This window comes from Schistocerca cancellata, chromosome 2 (assembly GCF_023864275.1).
Source record: "Schistocerca cancellata isolate TAMUIC-IGC-003103 chromosome 2, iqSchCanc2.1, whole genome shotgun sequence".
NCBI lineage: Eukaryota > Metazoa > Arthropoda > Insecta > Orthoptera > Acrididae > Schistocerca > Schistocerca cancellata.
The window spans coordinates 506788755-506814931 of NC_064627.1; the positions used below are offsets into that span (position 1 = coordinate 506788755).

Here is a 26177-nt window from a genome sequence, read left to right on the forward strand (position 1 = left end):
TTTGATGCAGGATGTTGTGGTAAAGTCTGGTGAAGAGAAGCGTTACGCCATTACCTCTCCTCCTCTAATCACCCAAACACTGGAGGTTGAACCTGATACTATTCCCTCTGTCGGTATGTATAACGTAAACAGTTATGACGTTGCTGTACTTTCCTGCGACATATCCTAAGTTGTATTTGAGGCAAGACACGTGCTCCAGTCGGACTGTCACAATGACTTTAATCCAGTCTCATATCTGGCTAACGGCTCAATCGAAAGGCATCAGAGCTCTTATATAAACAGCCTTTCCATCAGGGCGTGGCGACATACTCGATATAACTTTACTGAAAATGCTAACGGTTTCTGAAATAAAATTGGTTTAGAGACTTTAAAAATCCAGAAATTTATTTCCAACCGTGTCTTCGCTTATCCAGTGAATTTTCTGGATAAGGGATTTGCAGAAATCTGGCGCCACCAATTCTGGTCCATCGGAGGGCTGAAACATAAACGAAAATTAAAGTTAATTGACTGAGATTGTAAACGTACTGAGAAACTGGAATCACACAAGATGTAATTACACTACTGGCCATTAAAATTGCTACACCACGAAGATGACGTGCTACAGACACGGAATTTAACCGACAGGAAGAAGATGCTGTGATATGCAAATGATCACCTTTTCAGACCATTCACACAAGGTTGGCGCCGGTGGCGACACCTACAACGTGCTGACATGAGGAAAGTTTCCAATCGATTTCTCATACACAAACAGCAGTTGACTGGCGTTGCCTGGTGAAACGTTGTTGTGATGCCTCGTGTAAGGAGGAGAAATGCGTACCATCACGTTTCCGACTTTGATAAAGGTCGGATTGTAGCCTATCGCGATTGTGGTTTATCGTATCGCGACACTGCTGGTCGCGTTGGCCGAGATCGAGATCCGATGACTGTTAGTAGAATATGGAATCGGTGGGTTCAGGAGGGTAATACGGAACGCGGTGCTGGATCCCAACGGCCTCGTATCACTAGTAGTCGAGATGACTGGCATCTTATCCGCATGTCTGTAACGGATCGTGCAGCCACGTCTCAATTCCTGAGTCAACAGATGGGGACGCTTGCAAGACAACAACCATCTGCACCAAGAGTTAGACGACGTTTGCAGCAGCATGGACTATCAGCTCGGAGACCTTGGCTGCAGTTACCCTTGACGCTGCATCACAGACAGGAGCGCCTGCGATGGTGTACTCAACGACGAACCTGGGCGCACGAATGGCAAAACGTCATTTTTTCGGATGAATACAGGTTCTGTTTACAGCATCATTATAGTCGCATCCGTGTTTGGCGACATCGCGGTGAACTCACATTGGAAGCGTGTATTCATTATCGCAATACTGGCGTATCACCCGACGTGATGGTATGGGGTGCCATTGGTTACACGTCTCGATCACCTCTTGTTCGCATTGACGGCACTTTGAACACTGAACGTTACATTTCAGATGTGTTACAACCCTTGGCTCTACCGTTCATTCGATCCCTGCGAAACCATATATTTCAGCAGGATAATGCACGACCGCATGTTGCAGGTCCTGTACGGGCCTTTCTGGATAAAGAAAATGTTCGACTGCTGCCCTGGCCAGCACATTCTCCAGATCTCTCACCAATTGAAAACGTCTGGTCAATGGTGGCTGAACAACTGGCTCGTCACAATACACTAGTCACTACTCTTGATGAACTGTGGTATCGAGTTGAAGCAGCATGGGCAGCTGTACCTGTACACGCCATCCAAGCTCTGTTTGACTCAATGCCCAGGCGTATCAAGGCCGTTATTATGGCCAGAGGTGGTTGTTCTGGTTACTGATTTCTCAGGATCTATGCACCCAAATTGCGTGAAAATGTAATTACATGTCAGTTCTAGTATAATATATTTGTCCAATGAATACCCGTTAATCAACTGCATTTCTGCTTGGTGTAGCAATTTTAACGGCCAATAGGGTAATCTCGTTGTTTCCATTAACGGGCGTGATAATTAATACAGAGAATTCAGGTACACTCGTTTCATTTACTCAATCGTAAGGTATAACCATTACAGAGGTGAATCGTTTACAATAAACCGGTCAAACAAGAAGAAAACAGATTCTTTTGAAATGTGATGCTACAGAAGAATGTGGAAGATTAGATGAGTAGATCGAGTAACTAATGAGGAGGTACTGTATCGAATTAAAAAAAAAAAAAAATTAATAGCACAACTTGACTAAAAGAAAGGATCAGTTGACAGGACACGTCCTCAGGCATGACGGTATTGTCAGTTTGGTAAAGAAAGGAAACTGCTGCTAATTATAGACTTAAGCATACTAAACATCTAAGGTCATCAAATGGTTCAAATGGCTCTGAGCACTGTGGGAGTTCTGAGGTCATCAGTCCCCTAGAACTTAGAATTACTTAAACCTAACTAACCTAAGGAAACCACACATATCCATGCCCGAGGCAGGATTCGAACCTGCGACCGTAGCAGTCGCGCGGCTCCAGACTGTAGCGCCTAGAACCGCTCGGCCACCACGGCCGGCTCTAAGGTCATCAGTCTCCCACTGATTACGCCCGGCTAACACTTCCCTCCCGGCACGGAGTCATTCCATATACTATATACAGTACGCGCTTTCAAAAGAAACTAGGTTGCAGTATCTATTCGGAGTTGAAAACGTTCCACAGGATAGATCAGCATAGAGAGTAGTTGCATCAATGCAGTCTTCTGACCGCACACCACAACAGCAACGACAACCATTGTTGGTTGATCCTGAGAAGACCCACTTGTGTGTTTCGTTACATATTCCCTATGGCTGTGTGGCCGAACCTAGTTGGAAGAATTGCCCAATTTTTACCGTTGCCTGAAGAACGTCGGACTGAAGTTTCGATAACCTACAGGGACAATGTTTCCATACGGCCACTTCCTGGAGAAGTGGGGTTACTGGGAAGTGTGTGATTGTGGAGTGGAAGAGCAGACAACGTTTATAATGTGGTGTGCAAGATTTACATGACGCGAAACCGAGTCCTGCGATCTGGTTTCCAAATTTAAACACTGTTTATGTATACTGCAGGTTTCTATAATCGGAGTTACTCACGGAGGTCCTTTGTGGGCTGTAATTATCGTATGGCAGCGAAATTTGGTAGATATTCTAATCTGTTAATACGAACCAATCTACAATACAAAAATTTGTTCGAATCTCGGCCACCTGGTGAAAATCTCGTCGACGTCTTTGGTGCTCATACTGAACAAATTGTGTAAGCCACAATTAATAATAAAATCAGCATTATGCCTTTCTCACTTGTTTGAACTTTTCCGCCCACATCCCGTTCCTAATCCATAATATGTAGAAATATATCTACAAGTGTTTCTTGCATTGACAGCGTCAGGTTTGCACCTGGTAGCTAAAACTGGAACTAATCGTTTCCAGCGTAGATCGGCTCCTCGTTACAGCATTAGAATATCTACCAAGTTTCGCTGCCATACGATAACTACGGCCCACACTGGACAGAGAGGAGCTGAACTTCAATTATAATTACCCATTATATGTTCAGTAATACCATACAAAACTAATGGAATAATAATTTAGACAGAAAAGGTTAAGGATGTCAGACCGTTTAGAGTCTTGGAGAAACTGAGATAAAAGTGCTTTCGCAAGGAAAAGTTGAAATTAATTACTATTTTGAAACATTGCCAGAAATAAGTGGTTAGGTATTGCACCGAAAGAATCAATTGCGCATTGCGTGAAGAGCCCGAGCAAAACTACACACCTACATATTTTGAGACAATCAGAGACAACGAAGAATATCAGATGAAATTAGTACCGGTAGCTGAGGGAATTTGATCATTCGTATTTCAATTATTTCGTTGGATGAGCCCACGGTGGATATTGGCGTTGCAGTTAAGACTCTCACGTGTAGGAGAAAGTGGGAACAGTGCCACTCAAATAACAGTCCTTCCATTTAACATGGAAATTACAAGTTACTGGAGAGAAAATTATCAGTAAATAACTCTAAAAATTAATCGACAGGAAAGGACAACGAGTATAAATTATCTTATTTGTTACATCTACATCTACATCCATACTCCGCAAGACACCTGACGGTGTGTGTCGGAGGGTACCTTGAGTACCTCTATCGGTTCTCCCTTCTATTCCAGTGTCGTATTGTTCGTGGAAAGAAAGATTTTCGGTATGCCTCTATGTGGGCTCTAATCCCTCTGATTTTATCCTCATGGTCTCTTCGCGAGATATACTTAGGAGGGAGCAATATACTGCTTGACTCCTCGGTGAAGGTATGTATGGTCTCGAAACTTCAACAAAAGCCCGTACCGAGCTACTGATCGTCTCTCTTGCAAAGTCTTCCACTGGAGTTTATCTATCATCTCCGTAACGCTTTCGCGATTACTAAATGATCCTGTAACGAAGCGCGCTGCTCTCCGTTGGATCTTCTCTATCTCTTCTATCAACTCTATCTGGTACGGATTCCACACTGGTGAGCAATATTCAAGCAGTGGGCGAACAAGTGTACTGTAACCTACTTCCTTTGTTTCCGGATTGCATTTCCTTAGGATTCTTCCAATGAATCTCAGTCTGGCATCTGCTTTACCGACGATTAATTTTATATAGTCATTCCATTTTAAATCACTCCTAATGCCTACTCCCAGATAATTTATGGAATTAACTGCTTCCAGTTGCTGACCTGCTGTATTGTAGCTAAATGATGAGGGATCTTTTTTCTATGTATTCGCAGCACATTTTTTATAGAGATGGGGCCCCTCCACGCCCGCACCAACGTGGTGACCAAACCAAAAGTTCTACTGTCACCTCCGTCAACATGTTAGTTATCTAGTAAATGGATCACAAGATGCTTGGCTGTGATGTTATCCGTGCGTCTGGGTAAGACTACGCATTAACACGGTCCATCCGGTGATAGATAGTGGACGAAACGCGAGTGAGGGAGCGATTTGATGAGCAGAGGGAAAAAAGTGCCAAGGCTCGTGCTGTGGGAAAAAAAACCTCTGCGACAGTGGGATGGGTAGTAAGAGCAGTAGTGGCTTACTAGCTGCGATAGTTCATGCAAGGTTTGGTTTGTTAGTATGGGTATCATGCATCATTACCGTGGCAATCGATGGCAATGTATCCCAGTTGCTGCAGCCGCTACATTCCTGGAACAATCAAGATCGTTATACAGTAGTGGGAGATCGGCCGTAGATCATCTCACTGTGTGGTGGATGTGTGGAGCTTTTCTGCATGCAGTGTACGGTACGGCTTCCCTGCGTGGTGCCAGTTATTCGGCAGTGTATTCCAGCTGGATATCCAATAATGGCGTCTGATTAATAGGGGCTCACGTGTACCGTTGTGTTTGCGTGTGCTTGGCCATAGATATTAGGTCCTTACAAGTATGTCTTTTGGTCTTTCATGTTTCCATCTATGGTTGTGGTCGTAGTTCCCCAGATTCAGAATAATCGGGTTCTGCGAATGTCTGGAGTTTCTGTACAGTCTTGTGGTGAGTTTGTGGATTACCTCCTTGAGAGTCTCAAGTCGGTATTCCCGGTGAAGGTCCGCGATGCGTGTGTATCGTGGGGCATTGCTTATGATTTTGAGTACTTTGTTTTGTATGAGCTGCAGACGGCGCAGCGTGTAGGCGCAGCGTATCGCCAGACAGGAGCTGCGTACGTCATCAGGGGTCGAATAAGTGTCATGTACATGGACCTCGACACCCTTCTGTTCAGTATGCTACGCCTGTTGAGCATAGGGTAGAGCTGTTTGAGCCTTGCGCTAGCTCGGTTGATCATGTGTTGTGTGTGGTCCCCCCAGAGTAATTACCGGTCCAGCCAGACACCGAGGTATTTGACTTTCTCACGGAAACGTATTGGGCGTGCATGTAGAGTTATTGGTCTGCAGTATCGGTGTTTGTCAGTTGCTTCGGTCTTCTAGTGAACAGAACGGCTTCGCACTTGCCGACGTTTACTCTAACACACCATTTCTCCACCCAAGGCTCAGCCACTCTGAGTGCAGTCTGTAAGCGTGACGTAATGTTTGATGGTTTCCAATCTTGCGCGAGGATGGCTGTGTCATCCGCGTAGATTGCCATCGTTGTGTTGTGTGTGGTTGGGAGATCGTTTATGTAGAGGTTAAACAGTAGGGGCCCTAGGATGCTCCCCTGGGGTACTCCCACATGTATACCGTGTCGTGTTGATTGTTTTCCCTGCGCGTCAGTGTTAAAACTCCTGTCTGTGAGGTATGAGTGTATTAGACGCACCAGCCCGTCGGGGACTAACATGTCTGTTGCAGCGTCGCCGACACAAATTGTCAGCGAACCCAGATGGAGAACTGCTGACCTGCTTCTTTCGTGAAAGGTCCAGGGCTCGGTCACCCCGAAGACAGTGATGGCGTCGCAGTAGGAGTTGCCCGCGTGGCTGGGGTACTGCACCACCACCCTGTCCTCCGGCTTGGCTATCTCGCGGTTCCTCAGCAGCCGCACCGCCGCACTCACACGCGCCTCCACCTGATTACATTAGGCGTATTTCTTGTTCCATAGATCCGTGGTGAGAAGATGTAGAACTTGGCATGAAACGAGAATACATAATAAATTTTTGCAAAGAAAGAAAAGAAAGAGATATGCTGTAGTTCCTTCCACAGATCCAAAATGAAATGGTCGTCATGCATGTAGAATCAGTACCAACATTACAAATGCGAAAGTAACTCTGCCCGTTAAGTGTTCACGACTAAATTAGTGACCGATTTCGATGAAATTTTGTATGAAGATAGCCTGAACCCTGAGGAAGAATATAGTCTACGTTATAAAGTAAAAAATACAAAATAAAATAAAAAATCTGCTTCTAACAGGGAATCCTTTGAGTGCAAGGTCACAAAAGGCCAATGGTGTTTACAGCATTCAACGCAGCACGTACTGTCCAGCATCCAACCACAATACTGGCTGCTAATGGCAACAGTGGATGGGGCTGTAGATATCCAGTGTAGAGGATAGCATGAGGCTGTGGAACGTAATTGAACCTCGTAGTCCACAAGTAACTCACATCGGTAATACCGACCTAGTGCTGTTGACACAAAGCAGAGCAATGGCAACGATAAACAAAGCAAACATTGCATTACCTGTACATCTACAACAGTTGCCGAAGTTGACATTTCGTCACAAAGTAAACCAAGGAATTTCGCAGAGTCAGAAAGAAGTGGCAGACGAAATATTAGCGTTTCTGCAAGATAAGTCAGTGGAATGTGTGGTGTCGTACACGCTCGACTGTGCGGAAAATGTACATGAGGGATACACTGATGATAACACATGCTTAACAAGTGAAACTGATACTGAAACAGGTGTCGAGTATTGTAGTTCATCATCCATGCTGGACAGGGAGTTTCGGATCCTGTCTCCAGGAAACGTACTAAAGGACAATCATTGTCTAACGAGCAGGTGCAAAAGATAATTACATAAGTAGTGAGGTAAACTTCATATCACTCCATTCTACATTGTAGTCAAATTGATTCAAGATGGAATGGCGGTATCACCCCACTCTGCATTGTTGCCAAATTTATAATTCCCCTTTAACCTGTTGTTCTATTTTGATAGACAGCTCCTTCACCAATTATTGTACGCCCCTGTATATCAAACTGATAGCAAATTAATTAATTAATCGCCCCACACCCCTGATGACGTCATGGGTTTTCCCCAGCAGGCACATGGGGCCCCTTACCCATCCCCTCCTCTTCCCCTGTGTGAGTATGCAGACCTAGGTTTCCCTCAGAATTCAGCCCTATAGAAGCGTTCCTATTGGCTCCTGCAAAATTAGTGGGCGGGTGCTTCGTTAACTCTAATGGGAATCCCTGGAGGGAAGACGATGTCCTTTTCAAAGAACCCTTTTGCATTTCGCATTAGGATCTTGAAGATGAGATTCGAGAAATTAACGCTCATAGGGAGACACATAGGTAGTCTTGTCCCCTCGCTCTATTTACGAGTGAAATAGGAAAGGAAATGACTAGTAGCGGTTCCGGGCACCCTCCACTAAACACTGTACTATGGCTTGTAAAGTAATTAGATAGATGTAAATGAAAATTTAGTCTACCTGCTGAGATGTCGGTCGATCCATTTACAGGCACACAATACTCACGTAACAATGTTGTCGCTTATTTATCGAGAAAGCAAAACACGAAACTTCTGCTGCTGATTGTCTCTCTGTAGAAACCTTCGTATTAGCCCCTCATTTTCCCAGTGCAGTCACTTCACGAGACGTAAGTGAGAGGTTGTAATACACTCCTGGAAATTGAAATAAGAACACCGTGAATTCATTGTCCCAGGAAGGGGAAACTTTATTGACACATTCCTGGGGTCAGATACATCACATGATCACACTGACAGAACCACAGGCACATAGACACAGGCAACAGAGCATGCACAATGTCGGCACTAGTACAGTGTATATCCACCTTTCGCAGCAATGCAGGCTGCTATTCTCCCATGGAGACGATCGTAGAGATGCTGGATGTAGTCCTGTGGAACGGCTTGCCATGCCATTTCCACCTGGCGCCTCAGTTGGACCAGCGTTCGTGCTGGACGTGCAGACCGCGTGAGACGACGCTTCATCCAGTCCCAAACATGCTCAATGGGGGACAGATCCGGAGATCTTGCTGGCCAGGTAGTTGACTTACACCTTCTAGAGCACGTTGGGTGGCACGGGATACATGCGGACGTGCATTGTCCTGTTGGAACAGCAAGTTCCCTTGCCGGTCTAGGAATGGTAGAACGATGGGTTCGATGACGGTTTGGATGTACCGTGCACTATTCAGTGTCCCCTCGACGATCACCAGTGGTGTACGGCCAGTGTAGGAGATCGCTCCCCACACCATGATGCCGGGTGTTGGCCCTGTGTGCCTCGGTCGTATGCAGTCCTAATTGTGGCGCTCACCTGCACGGCGCCAAACACGCATACGACCATCATTGGCACCAAGGCAGAAGCGACTCTCATCGCTGAAGACGACACGTCTCCAATCGTCCCTCCATTCACGCCTGTCGCGACGCCACTGGAGGCGGGCTGCACTATGTTGGGGCGTGAGCGGAAGACGGCCTAACGGTGTGCGGGACCGTAGCCCAGCTTCATGGAGACGGTTGCGAATGGTCCTCGCCGATACCCCAGGAGCAACAGTGTCCCTAATTTGCTGGGAAGTGGCGGTGCGGTCCCCTACGGCACTGCGTAGGATCCTACGGTCTTGGCGTGCATCCGTGCGTCGCTGCGGTCCGGTCCCAGGTCGACGGGCACGTGCACCTTCCGCCGACCACTGGCGACAACATCGATGTACTGTGGAGACCTCACGCCCCACGTGTTGAGCAATTCGGCGGTACGTCCACCCGGCCTCCCGCATGCCCACTATACGCCCTCGCTCAAAGTCCGTCAACTGCACATACGGTTCACGTCCACGCTGTCGCGGCATGCTACCAGTGTTAAAGACTGCGATGGAGCTCCGTATGCCACGGCAAACTGGCTGACACTGACGGCGGCGGTGCACAAATGCTGCGCAGCTAGCGCCATTCGACGGCCAAAACCGCGGTTCCTGGTGTGTCCGCTGTGCCGTGCGTGTGATCATTGCTTGTACAGCCCTCTCGCAGTGTCCGGAGCAAGTATGGTGGGTCTGACACACCGGTGTCAATGTGTTCTTTTTTCCATTTCCAGGAGTGTATATTCGCCCAGAATACTTAGAAGAAACGGTATAGAGCTCACCTCTCAACTCCCCTTTGATCAATGTATCGCTTACCTGTCGTATTCTCACGAATCTTTCAATCTACGATATATAGCATTTGAATCCAACTGATTTCAATGAGTCCCACTCCAAGTTACAGACCACTGCTATTTCTCTTGAAATTCCATCACGTTCCAACAGTACTGTTCCATTAGTTAGAAGGCTGGCAGGTAGAGAGCTATAAAAACGAGAAAAATAGCATACTAATGTACAGGAGGAAATTCAGACACATGTAGAGTATAAGCGGACAGTACATAGAAATTAAGAAGCATAGCACCTACAATTCATCGATATCGAATCACGGTCTATAATTATCACTCTGTATATGTCCTAATCTCATTTATGTTGTTCCTATGATTACCACGCCAGAAATACGACAGTAATGGCGACCGGGTCTTCATTGACAGCACAGTGTCTCTCTCTCTCTCCTCTCGTTATTTTTGTAACAACCAGTGGGGTCAAACTACGAACAATAAAACCTTGGCTAAAGTTACCCAGTGGAGAACTCTGTAAGATTTTACTGCATCTCTCTCTTCCAATACATTAGGAAAACAAATACAGTCTGCGTGTTGACATCGACCATATGTCTCTGTTGGTCCACCACCGCCAGGGACATCGGCTGGTACATATTTTTCAATGTCAATAAACTCTACCAACAGCCGTATACTTTAAGGTATTTTATTTTATTCTGAAAGCAGTCAGTTTTGGCAATTCATTTTGCCATCTTCAGGACACATACACTTTTTTTCAAATCAACGAACTTATAGCGCCATAAAACTGGATATTGTGAATTCCAATCGTTGGACAGATGTTTCATACGAAGACGTGACAGCAAGACGAAGACGTAACCTCTAAAAATACGTCTATCGGTCCATTGGAGTAGGTGGGCAGTGATAAAAGTCGTTTCCATAGACCTGGGTAAAGTTTTGCTGCCTGTAATGGAGGAACACTATATCGACAGTTAAATTGTTTCATAAGGGGCTTGATACACTGTTTTTTTTCTATAACACGGCGAAGAAATGTATGACTACAGCTGCGTACACAGCCAAACATTTTGTTTTTCTCCCATGACTTCAAGGTCTGTGTCAGGGGCTAAATCGACATTAACATGTTTTGATCCATTAGCTTTGATAGAAAGCTGGTCTATGCTGGTCCCACAACACACAGGATTGTTGAAATAAAAAGATGGAGGTGGTGTTTGTTATTGACAAATATGTGGAGGACATCGCAACACAAGGAAACTGGAAGAGCAAGCAGCACTGTGGAGCGCTTCCAGACAGCTGCCCATAGCTGATGACTTCTACATTTAATCTCACAGTGACTGGCTCGCAGATGTCTCGGTGTTCTGTTTCAAAGACACTAGAGCATTGATCTCTCATATTGGAGCCATGTACGCGATCACTCTTTCGGTGCTGGCAATCCCTGGGGGGTGTTATTCCCACCAAGACACTCTCCATCTCAAACAATTGATGTCAGTCAATCATTATGCGGGAATCAACAGCATATCGGTGGATGTATGCGATGGAAAAGACACCGTCGATGTACTGTAATCCACAGTTGATAGTGCGACCTACTTGTAATTTCAATGCCAACCAGTGACGCAGCTGCATGCTTCTCAATTTCTGTATCATCGCTAAACCACCCCTCCACTACTTTACGAGTACCATATACCGGACTGCGAATATATATGTAGATGACTGCAGTGTGTCCATTCATTGTTATACAAAATTAGTGAATAACAGTCTAGATAGCAATAGTTGTTTTATTTGAAATAACCGGTTTCGGCCTAGTCTTAGGCCATCTTCATAATAACACTGCCAAGGTTAGAAATCGTGCTAGTTACATAAAAAAGTCAGTGACTTAAAATAAAATAATTTATATTTATTAAAATCGAAGAGCCGTTACCCATCAGCTGAAGTTGATGATGTCCAGAACAGTCAGTAGAACTCAGTCGCTGAAACTGCTGCTGTTGGCTAGGCGTCATTGCGTTATATACGAGGCGTGTTTTTTAAGTAAGTACCGTTTCGAAATTAAAAAAAATACGTGCAAAGATATCTCAATAATTTTATTTTTACATGAAAGCCTGTACCTTAATCTACTTTTCTACATAATTCCCGTCAATATTTAGGCACTTGTCATAACGTTGTACCAGTTTTTGAATACCCTCTTTATAGAAGTCTGCCGCCTCACTTGTTAACCACTGCATCACCAATGTTTTGACTTCGTCATCATCTTGAAGACGCTGACCGCCCAGGTGTTTCTTCAAGTGCAGGAACAGATGGTAGTCACTGGGCGCAAGATAGGGGCTGTACGGAGGATGATCTAGAGTTTCCCATTGAAAGATGTGATGAGATCTTAGGTTTGATTCGCCACATTCGGACGGGCATTGTCTTGCAGCAAAACAATGCCCTTGCTCAACTTCCATGGACTGTTGCTTTGATTCTGGTGTGACGTAGGCCACCCATGTTTCATCTCCCGTAACTATTTGGCTTAAGAAATCATCACAGTCGTTGTAGTACCGCTCAAGGGAAGTCAATGCACTGTCTAAACGTTTGGTTTTGTGCCCTGTACCCAACGTGCGCGCAATGTTCGGTAATTCAAGTGCTCGGTCACAGTGCCATACAAAACACTACAAGAAACATTAGGAAAGTCATGTCGCAAGGAGGAAATCGTAAAGCATCTGTTTTCTCTCACCTTATTGTCCACTTCCTGCACCAAACTTTCATTAAAGACCGAAGGACGCCCAGTCCGTTGTTCATCATGCACATTTGTGCGGCCATCTTTAAATGCTCTCACCCACTTTCTTACCATTCCGTCACTCATAATGTTTTCTCCGTAAACTGCACAGATCTCACGATGAATATCGATCGCTTTTAGGCCTTTAGCACTAAGAAATCTTATAACAGCCCGTACTTCACAGTTGGACTCACGATTATCGGTGGCACCTTAAACAATCAGAACACAACGTAAACAAGGAATAATCAAACTGTAATGGCGTCAGTGCGTAGATTAAGGTACAGGCTTTCATGTAGAAATAAAATTATTGAGATATCTTGGCACGTCTTTTTTAATTTCAAAACGGTGCTTACTTAAAAAAAAAAAAAAAAGACACCCCTCGTAGATCTGGAGAGGGCATGGTTGTGCTGTATGACATCAATGGCAGCCAATGACGAACGATTTACACAAAACACGTATAATTTGAAGATACAGTTTACCTAAAAGTGAATAATTATAAAAAAAATTATGTCTACAGGACAGAACAGTTTGTTAAAAATACTGAGTAAATGTAATTCAATTATTCTAAAAAATTATTTCTGTTATTTCTTGTAGTACCATCTGGCGGAAATAATTTATTTAACCAGTATAATATACACATAGCATCGACTATTTAATTAATAGAATTTGGGTCTAGAATAAACAAATGGATTTATGTAAAATAATTACCATCTATGATAATTATACAGTAATTACGCTGTGTTCTAAATAATACGAAATTTAGTAGAACAACGGCGTACTATTCTAGGTTGGACTTGCTATCTACGAATTCCGTTGCCATGGAGACGTCATAGTATGTCGATCGCAGCTGCTAAAGATAATCAAGTTGGTGTCACCTGAAGCGGCGCCAGTACAAATTTTACTATAAATTGCCAGCAAAAAGCTAATCATACTCGTAACACAGACCTGTTCTATAAAAGAACGATAGTACTTGGAAGTCAATAAACCGTTATTTGTGGTGAAATTACGTCAACGTATAAAACCTGGTTATAAAATAGCGTCTGATCATATGATAAAACTGTGATGCTGGTCATGTTGTTTAATACAGAACTACTATTTCGCAAGAAACCATGTACTTGGAAGCCCATAAATCATTATATGTCGAGAAATTACGTCTGCGTATAAAAATTTGGTTATAAAAGAGCATATGGTGAGTTAATAAAACTAGAAAAATTCTGGAGTAGTCACCCATGGCAACATCTTGTTAATAAATCCACAACAACATAATTAGGTCTACATGTATCTATCTGTTACGATACTTTAGTTTACAAAACGAAAAAAAAACACTAGAATTAAGGTAAAACAGAAAAGCAGCAGTCTATTTAGATGACATCTTCAAATAATTCGAAAAAAGCTTTTTTTGGAAATTCAACTGTTCAATCAACAGAGCTGACGATTTACTTTTGAAATGCGCAAAGATTTCCAATTCTTCCAGAGTGTTCAGGAGTAAACCTTTTGGAATAATATGCAGAATTTTGAGGCTGTTCGTGATACCTCCATCTGAATAATTATTAGAATTCAGATGATGTCCAAAGCCTGATTTATTACGTGCTGTACCCGAGATACGTTCTTTGAACCTTGCCAGTCAAATGATTGAGTATATTCAAAAGCATAATTGTAGTCGAAAAGGCAAGAGTTATACCAGAGCTTCTAAACAGTTAGTTTGTTCTCTCAGATTTCATTCCTGTGTATGTCGTTTTTGTAAAAATTTGTTTTTTGAATGATTGTGGCTGTTTTAATTGACTTTTTTGAAACGTATAGTCAAAGATACATGGATTATAGTCATTGTTGAACGAAATTTGTTTTAGAATAAATAATTCTTTAGTCTCTGGACTGAATACCACAACAACAACAACAATTCCTTAGCACCTGTTCTGCGAATAAATGTAGTTTAATTATTCTGTTTCGCATTGATGAGGAAAAAGCTCTCTTATATTTTGCGGGATGATACTTATTAATTCCATCAGATGTTAGAAAGAAACAGTGTTTTCTTTGGTGTGCAAGGTATTTGTTTTATCACATTACAGTTTGTCGCCATACTTTATGTGGTGTCACCGCCAGACACCACACTTGCTAGGTGGTAGCCTTTAAATCGGCCGCGGTCCGTTAGTATACGTCGGACCCGCGTGTCGCCACTATCAGTGATTGCAGACCGAGCGCCGCCACACGGCAGGTCTAGAGAGACTTCCTAGCACTCGCCCCAGTTGTACAGCCGACTTTGCTAGCGATGGTTCACTGACAAATTACGCTCTCATTTGCCGACACGATAGTTAGTATAGCCTTCAGCTACGTCATATGCTACGACCTAGCAAGGCGCCATTACCAGTTACTATTGATGCTGTAAAACATGTACCGTCAAGAGCGATGTTCACCAATTATGAATTAAAGTTAGGTATTCCAGTAGTTACGTACGTTCTTTGCTACTATAACTTCCTTGTCCAGTTCCAGACCTCACGCCAGCCTGCGTGAGCTTAAACGCGTGCCTTTCGGCTTCTTCCTAGTGGATTGGCTGTCTTGCCAGTCCACAACATTTTATCGGAGAGAAACTTGCAGGGAGAATGTATGTAATGCGCTGGAAATATATTTTTTATGTCGGAATATTAACAACGTTGCATTCCGCCTAATAGGTCGGAAACCGCATAGCTCTAGCATTATAGCATGTTTAAGTGCAGAACCGTGTAGCCCTTGGAAGGTGTTTATATTCCACGATCATTTCTCTGTTTCCGATATCTTTTTTTATGGACACTAAACACCGGAATAATACTTCAGAACTGTTACCACAAATTATTTACGTGAAAGGTTTCAATCTCCTTTTCTAAGTCGCTGACAGCGGTTTGTGAGGCACTGCAAACCCTTGACAGTTATCTTGTTTACGGCGTTAGCGCAGCGCGGTGTGTAATTTCACATGTCAGACACCGCTGCTAAACATTTGATGTTATGCATTTGACTATTTCCTCATGAGATGCATTTTCCATAGCTGGCAATCATTTTATAGGACCGATGCGAGCATAGCATAATTTCTGGACCGTAATCAGATGTGAGCCACTGGCAGCTAGACACATCCAGAAAGTATATTGTGCATGTATCACAAAGAATCTATGTTTCTTCTTTGGTGTAGAAGGAAGTGATTTCATGATCTTAAAGTTTGTCACCATAGTGAGTGGGATAGAAAACCTGCAGGGTGGATGTATGCCAGATGTTGGACATATGTGTCTTGCCTTAGAGTATTAAGAGTGTTGGACTCGCATGATATACTTCGAAACCATATGGCTTTAACATTATAGCATGTTTAAGTGCAGATTCATGTAGTCTTAGGAGAACATGTTCTTCGCATGTACGATCAAAATGGTTCAAATGGCTCTGAGCACTATGGGACTTAACTTCTGAGGTCACCAGTCCCCTAGAACTTAGAATTACTTAAACCTAACTAACCTAAGGACATCACACACATCCATGCCTGACGCAGGATTCGAACCTGCGTCCGTAGCGGTCGCGCGGTTCCAGACTGAAGCGCCTAGAACCGCTCGGCCACTCCGGCCGACGATGTACGATCGTTTCTCTCTTGCCAATACCTTCTTGGTACTGAGCCCAGATGCTAGAACAATACTTCAGAATTGATAGCACAGTTGATTTACGAAAAATGCTTCAAACTCCATCATGCATAAACCGCACGTTTCTTCTTAACCATCTGTAGTATCACCTGACCACTCCAAAATCTACTATACACCGATATGGGGTGCTGATGCCACATCTGGAAAGATCTTGTGCACTTGGACAGATGCCGTTAGTAAGACTGATGCGGAACAGTTCTCGCTGAACAGTAGTTATGGACTCAGCTCGCTCAGTTCCTTCATGAGACGTGGAATGTAGTGGGTGCAGCGCCCTCCTACTTCTGATCAGTTGCAAATTAAATTGCCAACAGTGCTTCAGGGATGACTGGTCAAAGACAATGCAGAGAGATCTTCCAGTTCAAATGGCTCTGAGCACTATGGGACTCAACTGCTGTGGTCATCAGTCCCCTAGAACTTAGAAATACTTAAACCTACCTAACCTAAGGACATCACACACACCCATGCCCGAGGTAGGATTCGAACCTGCGACCGTAGCAGCAGCGCGGCTCCGGACTGGAGCGCCTAGAACCGCTCGGCCACCACGGCCAGCGATCTTCCAGTACCCAACTTTATCGTTTGAATGTGAAAATAGTCTGTGACTCCCATCCACATACATTCTGCACTATGATCGAAGTGCTATAGATATGTAGATAACCTAACTGCATTGGTATAGGACGCTGTCTGGTATCCTTTGGTGTATATGTCGGAGAATTAACAATGAATGGATGGACTGCATAGTCATCTATCTACATTCGCAATCTAGTACTTGCAAAGTAGTGGAGGTGTGGTTTAGGGATGATGCAGAAATTCAGAAGCATGCAGCCATATCATTAGTTGGCGTTGAAATTACGAAAAAACTAGTAAAATTGCTAAAACTGAATACACTGCCAACTGTGGTACTTATTACAGTATATCGATTGTGTCTTTTCAATCCCATCCGTCCACCTGTGCTGACTAAGTGGCACCACTTGTTTGAGATGGAGAGAGCCCTGTTGAGAGCAACACCTCCTGGGGATGGTCAGAACCGAAAGAGTGATCGTGTACATGACTCAAATATGAAGAATCAAAGCTCTCGTCTCTTGGAAACAGAACACCGAGACATCTGCTGGCGCATCACTGTGGAAGATGTGATTAAGTGTAGAGGTCATCACCTATGGACAGCTGTTTGGAAACACTCCACAATGCAGCAAACTCTTCCCTGTCTTTTTATTTCAACCATCCTGTGTGTTGTGGGAGCAGCATAGTTTACACCATGCGATGTGCAGCTTTCTGTCAGAGGCAACGGATCAAGACGTGTTAATGTCGGTTTAGCACATGACACAGACTTCAAGTCATGGTAGAAAAACAAACTATATGGCTGTTTACACAGCTGCAGTCATACAGTGTTTCGATGAGTTAAAGCAAAAAAAAAAAAAAAAAAAAAAAAAAAAAAAAAAAAAAAAAAAAGTATGAAACTGGTTAAGCAAAAATCAATGTATCATGTCCGAAAAAACAGACACCATATTCACATATTCATATAAGTATATAGTTGTGGCAATACCGGCCATGACCTTCCTCTTCTGTGTGGATGGACACATATTAGCCAAACTCTTACGGGACTTGGTAAGAATGTCTTCCACGAGTAATAAGTGTGTTGGGTAAGGACACTACGAATGTAGTGTGTGGACATACAAGGTGAGAATGTGGGTCTCGCGGGAGGCGTGTGTAAGATAGTCCCTGCAGTCGCACATCCTCTGTGTTCTCGGTGGCTCAGATGGATACAGCGTCTGCCATGTAAGCAGGAGATCCCGGGTTCGAGTCCCGGTCGGGGCACACATTTTCACCTGTTCACCTGTTCACCTGTTCCCTGTCAGCAGCTGAAGGTATTAATATATAATTCTAAATTCGTTCTAGACGGCTGCAGGTCATCAATGGTGTCTGTTCTTTCGGACATGTTCGAAAGAACAGACACCATATTCATATAAGTATAAACTTTACACAGGTCTTTGATGGGGGTGGAGAAGAGAGAGAAACATCCTACACACCTCTCTAGACTGACAGGTCTCAGCAGGATTAGTTGAGAAGCAGTCTACCAGAATTCTAAGTTTTTGTATGTCCATCCTTTTGACAGGAGGTCTTGGGGACGACTATTGTGAGAAAATGAAACGCTTACGGCCGTCCTTATGACTATTTATTTTGTAGCTACCAGTTTCGGCGCTTCAAAGCGCTATCTTCAGGTTGTAGTTGATGCTGAAGGGGCTGACACGATCCCTACATATACCGCATGATTGGCCAACATAACTTGTTACGAAGACTATGTGGAAACTTTGGTGTCAGCACTCCAACCATCAACTGCCAACTTAGGAGGGCTTCACTCGTAAAACTGTTTCATCGAAACAACAGCAGTGGGGCTGCTACTCTTCGCGAGTGTCGACGCATTAAAGAAATACGGAGTGGTCCTCTTTTCGCCCTGGGGTGAAGAACGTGATATGGAAGTTCGAATTAACTGACGATTCGCGCATTGCTCCTGGGATAGGTCGACAGCCAACTGCGCCACAGATTGTTGAAGAAGTTACTGAAACTTCCTGGCAGATTAAAACTGTGTGCCGGACCGAGAAAGGATACTGCGGAGACATGGCTTAGCCACAGCCTGGAAACATCCCCCAGGCTGTGGCTAAGCTATGTCCCCGCAGTATCCTTTCTTTCAGGAGTGCTAGTTCTGCAAGGTTCGCAGGAGAGCTTCTGTAAAGTTTGGAAGGTAGGAGACGAGGTACTGGCAGAAGTAAAGCTGTGAGGACGGGGCGTGAGTCGTGCTTTGGTAGCTCAGTTGGTAGAGCACTTGCCCGCGAAAGGCAAAGGTCCCGAGTTCAAGTCTCGGTCCGGCACATGGTTTTAATCTGCCAGGAAATTTCATATCAGCGCACACTCCGCTGCAGAGTGAAAACCTATTCTAGAAGAAGTTACTGTTGCCATGGCTGACAATGCTGGACGCAACTGCGATCTTCAAGCAGTGCACGGCCTGTGTCAAGACAGCTAAAGAATCCATAGCCCACCATTCGAAAAGTGCTGTTACCAGTTGCTAGAGCTGTTCAGGCTGTCGTCATACTGAACAGCTTTTGTAGCCTGTGTGCCGAAGTTGGTACATCTTTGTTTGTGTTGGGGGACTGGTACATGTTAGCAGTGTGCAGGCTGGCAGGCTGGCCCGGCATAAGCGTCACTGGATGACTCATAATCTCTCTTGTCTGAAAAAATAAGATTTTAGACTAGCGAGGCGTCATTTTCACGGTAAGCATGGCCATGTTTCGGCAAAAAAATTTTACCTAGACGGGACCACAGTCCCTCATTTATGGAGAGATCTAATCTTTCCAGCCGACCATTTCCAATTCCAGAAAGAAGGCTGTTAAGCTTTCCAGGCAGTCGTGCCCACGAAATATATGTTTTTGCTGCTCGCTAAAAGAACCTGACGCCTTCCTGGCGTCAGCGGAGTTACAGTCTTGCCTCCACTAAACACATGCACCAGCCATTCTGATCGTATCGTCTCAGCTTCTAACAAAAGAATGCTTATAGTTTCATGATCATCCTACCGTTTGCAGAAAAGCTCAGATTACAACAGGCTCTCTTAAATGGCTTCCCCCACCCACTTTCCTCCAACTGGCCGCCTTGGTGAGGGTCTGTCGCCTAGCACAGGTAAAATGTTTTGCGAACTGGCACCCTCCTGCTCCGCCCTGAGTGGAAAGAATGGAGTACCATGGAGCGAAGACTCTCTGCAGGTACAATTCAGAGTGCTGCTTCCCCGCATCACTCGTACAGCTCGGTCGCTGGACACACATTTATGGCCCACAATCCATCTTTCTCCCTCTATGGCCCCTTGGGTACAAGTTCCCTATAGGCTACACATGCAGTTATATGAACATTCTGTCCTCAATTTTCTCATGTATTAAAGGTCATAAATCACACATACCAAATGTAGTACTGGGGAACGCGGAGATCGTGACCTAAAATATGAATATTAATCCGACCGGCAGTGTAGTTAAAGTGCGACAGTGGCGTGTCTTCTCTCAAGACCAGTAAAAAACAGTGCTCATGTGATCGGTACAGGTATTTCTTCAAACATCGATAGTTTACTATATAACTTATCTGTCTTTTGCATCTATACTCTGCCACTAAATTTCTTCTTTCTTTTCCAGGTGGAGAACCTATTTGAAGTGATGACCCAGTCCTGAGCTCGACATCCACTAATTTTATGGCGTATGTCCATGTTTCTATTTAGTGTCGTGCACCTAATACGTTGTAAGTATGATTTGTTGATGTTTGATGAAAACATGCTTTTCCATCAAATAATTTAAAATTACCTCTTTCAAGCGTCGTACACGGAAAGTATACTGCCGATAAGAGGCAGTGGCTCGGAGGGGTAGTTTGGCTGGACAGCACAGAAGGGATTTTTCGCAATTTTTGCACTGCTCCCTCCTCCCTTATGAAAAGAACTAACGCACACAAGTCTCTTGTACGGAATGGAATGGAATGTAATTTCACGTAATATACGGGTTTTCGTTTATAACATGTAGATTTTTCGAGTTGTAGGGAGTAGGAGTGAGCGTTTTCGATGTTATCGTAAAAGGCCCAAACAATCGCTGCTTTTCAGCGTGCTTTAACGCCGATGCGGCTGCTCAGAAAATAAAATTTGACTATTCAGTTTCCGGTAGACTTTTGCAATTTCAATTTTATTGAGAGTGGCCATCTTTGAAAGTCGTGTAGTTTTCGAGATACATGCGAAAAATTGCAAAAAGTGTGACAGATTTGAGGTTTTTTCCAGTTTTCGTTGTGAAGCCGATCTCCTGCAAGGCAGCAATCTAGACATTCTAGACATTCAGACTCAGCAATATATATATATATATATATATATATATATATATATATATATATATATATATATATATATATACCACCATGTGACAGGGCTACAGCTGCAATTTTAATAGTCAGGTGCATACCAGCAACACTGAATGAGCCGCAGGGTCATCACAATAGTTCGACAATCGTTCTGTGGCACAGAAAATGTGTTTCACAATCCAATACAAAGTCGACCAAGATTATCGACTCCAAACCAAAGCCAGGATCTGGCTTTTCACAGTACGACGAAATCTAATGATACCTGCAGAGTTTATATAGCCTATACGTCCGAAGCTTAGTAACAGTTTCTCTGCAAACAAGACGTACCTAAACCTATGTGTCCCGTTTACCGACATGAATAGACAAGCCCTACAATTATAGTGTGTAATGTAACGGGATGTCCATGAGAACATCATGTTCAACTGTGGTTTCTTACTGTAGCCAAAAACATCCACTGTAGGAACCCTCGTATCTATATGTGCTGGCGGTGCGGACAATATATGGACATGCTGCGACCAAACACGCAACTAATTACGAAAAGGGTCATTGATTGTGGATTACGAGTGGTGATTTGACGGTACCGACGGAAGGCGCGGTGAACGCCTCGGAGCAAGAGGATCACAGACATCGTCAAAGACCAGAACAAATGAAGACTGTCTTTGAACTGACGTACTCTGATGGTAGACGTTGCTTGAAATGTTTTAATGTACGTTGACTTACGTGAATGTCATTACTCAGTACATTATTGTAAAATAGATCTGTCATTTGTTTGACATGAGTAGTTCAAATATAGAAGATTCAGTGAAGGAAGGAGTAAACTGATTATTTCTGTAGTCCTAAGTAGTGAAGAGTTTTCTTTCAGCACCACCCTGAAAGAAGAAGAAGTCCGGCGAAAGTTCGTACACGGCCGTGGTGCAGAACAACTGGACCACGATAACTTTTAGAATGGCGACCGTACTTATCTACAAAAATTAGCAAAAGGGTAACATTGACTTTGAGTGACAGATCCAACACGGAGGTTACGTACACACACACACACACACATCTACCCAGAGCGTACGTTTCATACCTGGTGCCAGCAGCATCGAGATTGGACCTTGTGTAAATCCCACTTCGGTTTGCAGAATCATAAGGTCGCACATTCGGCTGACAGGAACATTGTGGAAAGGGACGGAGGTCGAGGGAGCAAAGTGGTCTCATCAAGTGAGAAGCAGTCAGCGCACGAGGCGCCGGCGCCTATCTCGGCGGAAGCTACGCGGCATCCAGCGCCATACGGAGGGCACCTGCCCCCCACAGAACGAGGACAGAAGGCAAAGGGCGCACCTGTTCTCTCCTTCCCAGCCACCCATCGACCGCTTGCAGGTATCGCTGAGCTGTCTGCCCTGTCTCTCTGGAGGACACTGCTCTTCTCCGCTTAACCCCCTGTTACACGATCGACTTTCTTGTCTCAATTGACTAGTCGAGACAAGTGAGTTTACTACTTATTCCTGTACTGAGCCTCGCCTGTTTCGAATGGCCATTTTCGTTTACACGTCAGCGCAAAAACTTTATGTGATGTGAGAGCTATCTGCTGTGTAGTTTGGCGTCTGAAACGTGAAAGCGACAATATGAGAATCTACCCTTCTCACGAAAAAATAGAAAAAATAGGAACAAGCAAGGATAATAGTGTTTATTAGAGACAAAAAGGGAATTCGTAGTGGACATTCTTGTCAAAGATCGTGTGATTAATTCATCTACAGCTACATGGATACTCTGCAAATCACATTTAAGTGCCGGCAGACGGTTCATCGAACCACCTTCACAATTCTCTATTCTTCCAATCTCGTATAGCGCGAGTAAAGAATGAGCACCTGTATCTTTCCGTACGAGCTCTCATTTCCCTTATTTTATCTTGGTGATCGTTCCTCCCTATGTAGGTCGGTATCAACAAAATATTTTCGCATTCGGAGGAGAAAGTTGGTGATTGGAATTTCGTGAGAAGATTCCGTCGCAACGAAAAACAACTTTCTTTTAATGATGTCCAGCCCAAATCCTCTATCATTTCTGTGAAACTCTCTCCCATATTTCGCGATAATACAAAACGTGCTGCCTTTCTCTGAACTTTTTCGATGTACCCTATCTGGTAAGGATCCCACACCGCGCAGCAGTATTCTAAAAGAGGATGGACAGGCGTAGTGTAGGCAGTATCCTTAGTAGGTCTGTTACATTTTCTAAGTGTCCTGCCAATAAAACACAGTCTTTGGTTAGCCTTCGCCACAACTTTTTCTATGTGTTCCTTCTAATTTAAGTTGTCCGTAACTGTAATACCTAGGTATTTAGTTGAGTTTTCAGCTTTTAGATTAAACTGATTTATCGTGTAAGCGAAGTTTAACGAGTTCCTTTTAGCACTCATGTGGATGACCTCACACTTTTCGTTATTTAGGGTCAACTGCCACTTTTCGCACCACTCAGATATCTATTCTAAATCGTTTTGCAGTTTGTGCTGGTTTTCTGATGACTTTATTGGTCGATAAACGACAGCGTTATCTGCAAACAACGCGAAGATGACTGCTCAGATCGTCTCCCAAATCGTTTATATAGATAAGGAACAGCAAAGGGCCTGTAACACTACATTGGGGAACGCCAGAAATCACTTCTGTTTTACTCGATGACTTTCCGTCAATTACTACAAAGTGTGACCTCTCTGACAGAAAATCGCAAATCCAGTCATATAACTGAGACGATATTCCATAAGAACGTAATTTCACTACGAGCGCTCGTGTGGTACAGTGTCAGAAGCCTTCCGGAAATCCAGAAATACGGAATCGATCTGAAATCCCTTGTCAATAGCTCTCAACACTCCATGTGAATAAAGAGATAGTTGTGTTTCACAAGAAAGATGTTTTCTAAGCCCATGTTAATTGTGTGTCAATAGACACTCCTGAGAACTGAAAGTATATGAAAAGTGTCATTCAAACATTTCAGAGCATAACATTTCATTTCATTTCAGAGCATACACATTCAATTGTTCGATAATATACATTAAACAATATCTAGAACGTAAAAAAAGACCGCCTATTTGCTTTAACCTTTGTATCTTGTTTCCGTGGTGCCAAAAACATCGAAAGTTACTTTTTTCGTCAAATAATTCTGACTTTTTCACTGTTCAAATAATTTACATTAAAACATGTTTATCTAATTACGTTCATATTACGCATAGTGTAGGCTTTCTCCCTGTAAAATGTAAATGCCTAAATACTTTCAGATATTTAGTCTATCTTATAAGAGAACACTAGCAGAAAAAAATGTCTCGACCTTGTGTAACTTTTCATTGTCACGAAAACAAAGCAAATAGCACAACAAAGGGTAAGGAGACACGAAAGCACAAAATCCATTTCGGTAATACGAGTGCGTTCGGCCAGAATAGATTAAATTTCGATTTTAGCAGACGCTGCCAAATTCCGTTGTTTCCGTGCGTACGTAGTGTGCAGCATACTCAGAAACTCCACACTCGCCGCAATCTATAGGTTATTGACGTCATACACACACTCTCGTCATGGTTGGTTGCTGATGTACACGCAGTCAGAAAATGTGCGCCCACTTTGAGTAGTCTACATCTACATCTACGTGATTACTCTGCTATACACAATAAAGTGCCTGGCAGAGGGTTCAATGAACCACCTTCAAGCTGTCTCTCTACCGTTCCACTCTCGAACGGCACGCGGGAAAAACGAGCACTTCAATTTTTCTGTGCGAGCCCTAATTTCTCTTATTTTATCGTGATGATCATTTCTCCCAATGTAGGTGGGTGCCAACAAAATGTTTTCGTAATCGAAGGAGAAAACTGGTGATTGAAATTTCATGAGAAGATCCCGTCGCATCGAAAAACGCCTTTGTTATAATGATTGCCACTCCAATTCACGTATCATGTCTGTGACACTATCTCCCCTATTTCACGATAATACAAAACGAGCAGCCCTTCTTTGTACTTTTTCGATGTCATCCGTCAGCCCCATCTGATGCGGATAACTTCTGAGGTCATCAGTCCCCTAGAACTTATAACTACTTAAACCTAACTAACCTAAGGACATCACACACATCCATGCCCGAGGCAGGATTCGAACCTGCGACCGTAGCAGTCACGCGGTTCCGGACTGAAGCGCCTAGAACCGCTCTGCCACCGCGGACGGCAAATTTCGAGATAGTACGTTCCGGGAAGCGCCTGGCAACGTATTATATCCTTCCTAACAAGTCTCGTGAAACGACGCATCGACAAAATCCGAGATATTAACGCAAAAACGGAGGTTTACCGACACGTCATTCGCGAATGGACTGGGACGGAGCGATGAGGGACGGGCGTCGGGTGGGAGGGGGGGGGGGAGGGGGAGGGAGGTGGAGGAACGAGTGATAATGGTACCAGAAGTATAGATGTAGATGTATTAATAATAAGGCTACAAGTCTAAAGTTCTCGGTTTCCGAAACCTGGTTGGCCCTATAATTTAACTATACACTCACCTCTGACAGTGTTTCCAAGCGTGAAAACTTCTAGGTGCATCTTGATTACGATTCCATCTAAACTGCTGATCTCCGTATTACTGATTTTGTGACATATTTCTCACGGGCAATGGCACAACAGTTCCCATAAGACCACACCAGCACATATGTGTCGCGTTTAAATCAGTGGTAAGGTATCTTTGCTGACTATCATTACAACTAATCTACTTAATGTAGCCAATATTGACGTGGAAATTTATTTGTAAAATGAAGGAAGATTGGGGTTTAACGTCACTTCGATGACGAGAACGTTAAAGACAAAGCACAAGCTCGGACTGGGGAATGAAATCGGCCGTGCCCTTTTAAACGAACCATACAGGTATTCACTTTATGCAGTGTAGCGAAATCATAGTAATTCTTAATCTTGGATGGCGGGAGGGGAATTAGAACCGCCGTCCTTGCGAATACGAGTGCAGTGTGCTGACCACTGCGTCACATCGTTCAGTTTGTATTTGAGGTTAAATTTATTATCTATTAAATTAATTTGTGTCACTGGGTAGATGGTGAAAGATTTGTATTGTGACTACCTCGCTCCTTTCTTCGCCCAGTCAACGAAGACCAAAAAAGGTCGAATAAAGTAAAACAAAGTGTGTAGTCGCAAATTGTATTACAGTACAAGGAGGAAGTATCATGAAAAACGTAC

The 26177-nt window shown here is 43.8% G+C and overlaps 1 protein-coding gene across 1 annotated transcript in view; it reads right to left on the reverse strand.

The window, feature by feature from the left end:
- Nucleotides 1–405: 405 nt before the first annotated feature.
- LOC126155851 (pyruvate kinase-like) overlaps nucleotides 406–26177 on the reverse strand; it is a 125869-nt gene continuing 100097 nt past the window's right edge. Inside the window, exons 5-6 of the mRNA XM_049916256.1 lie at nucleotides 6338–6504; nucleotides 406–475 (exon numbers count right to left, since the gene is read on the reverse strand). Of these exons, the coding sequence (XP_049772213.1) occupies nucleotides 406–475; nucleotides 6338–6504 (237 nt within the window). The remainder of the gene's footprint in view (nucleotides 476–6337; nucleotides 6505–26177) is intronic.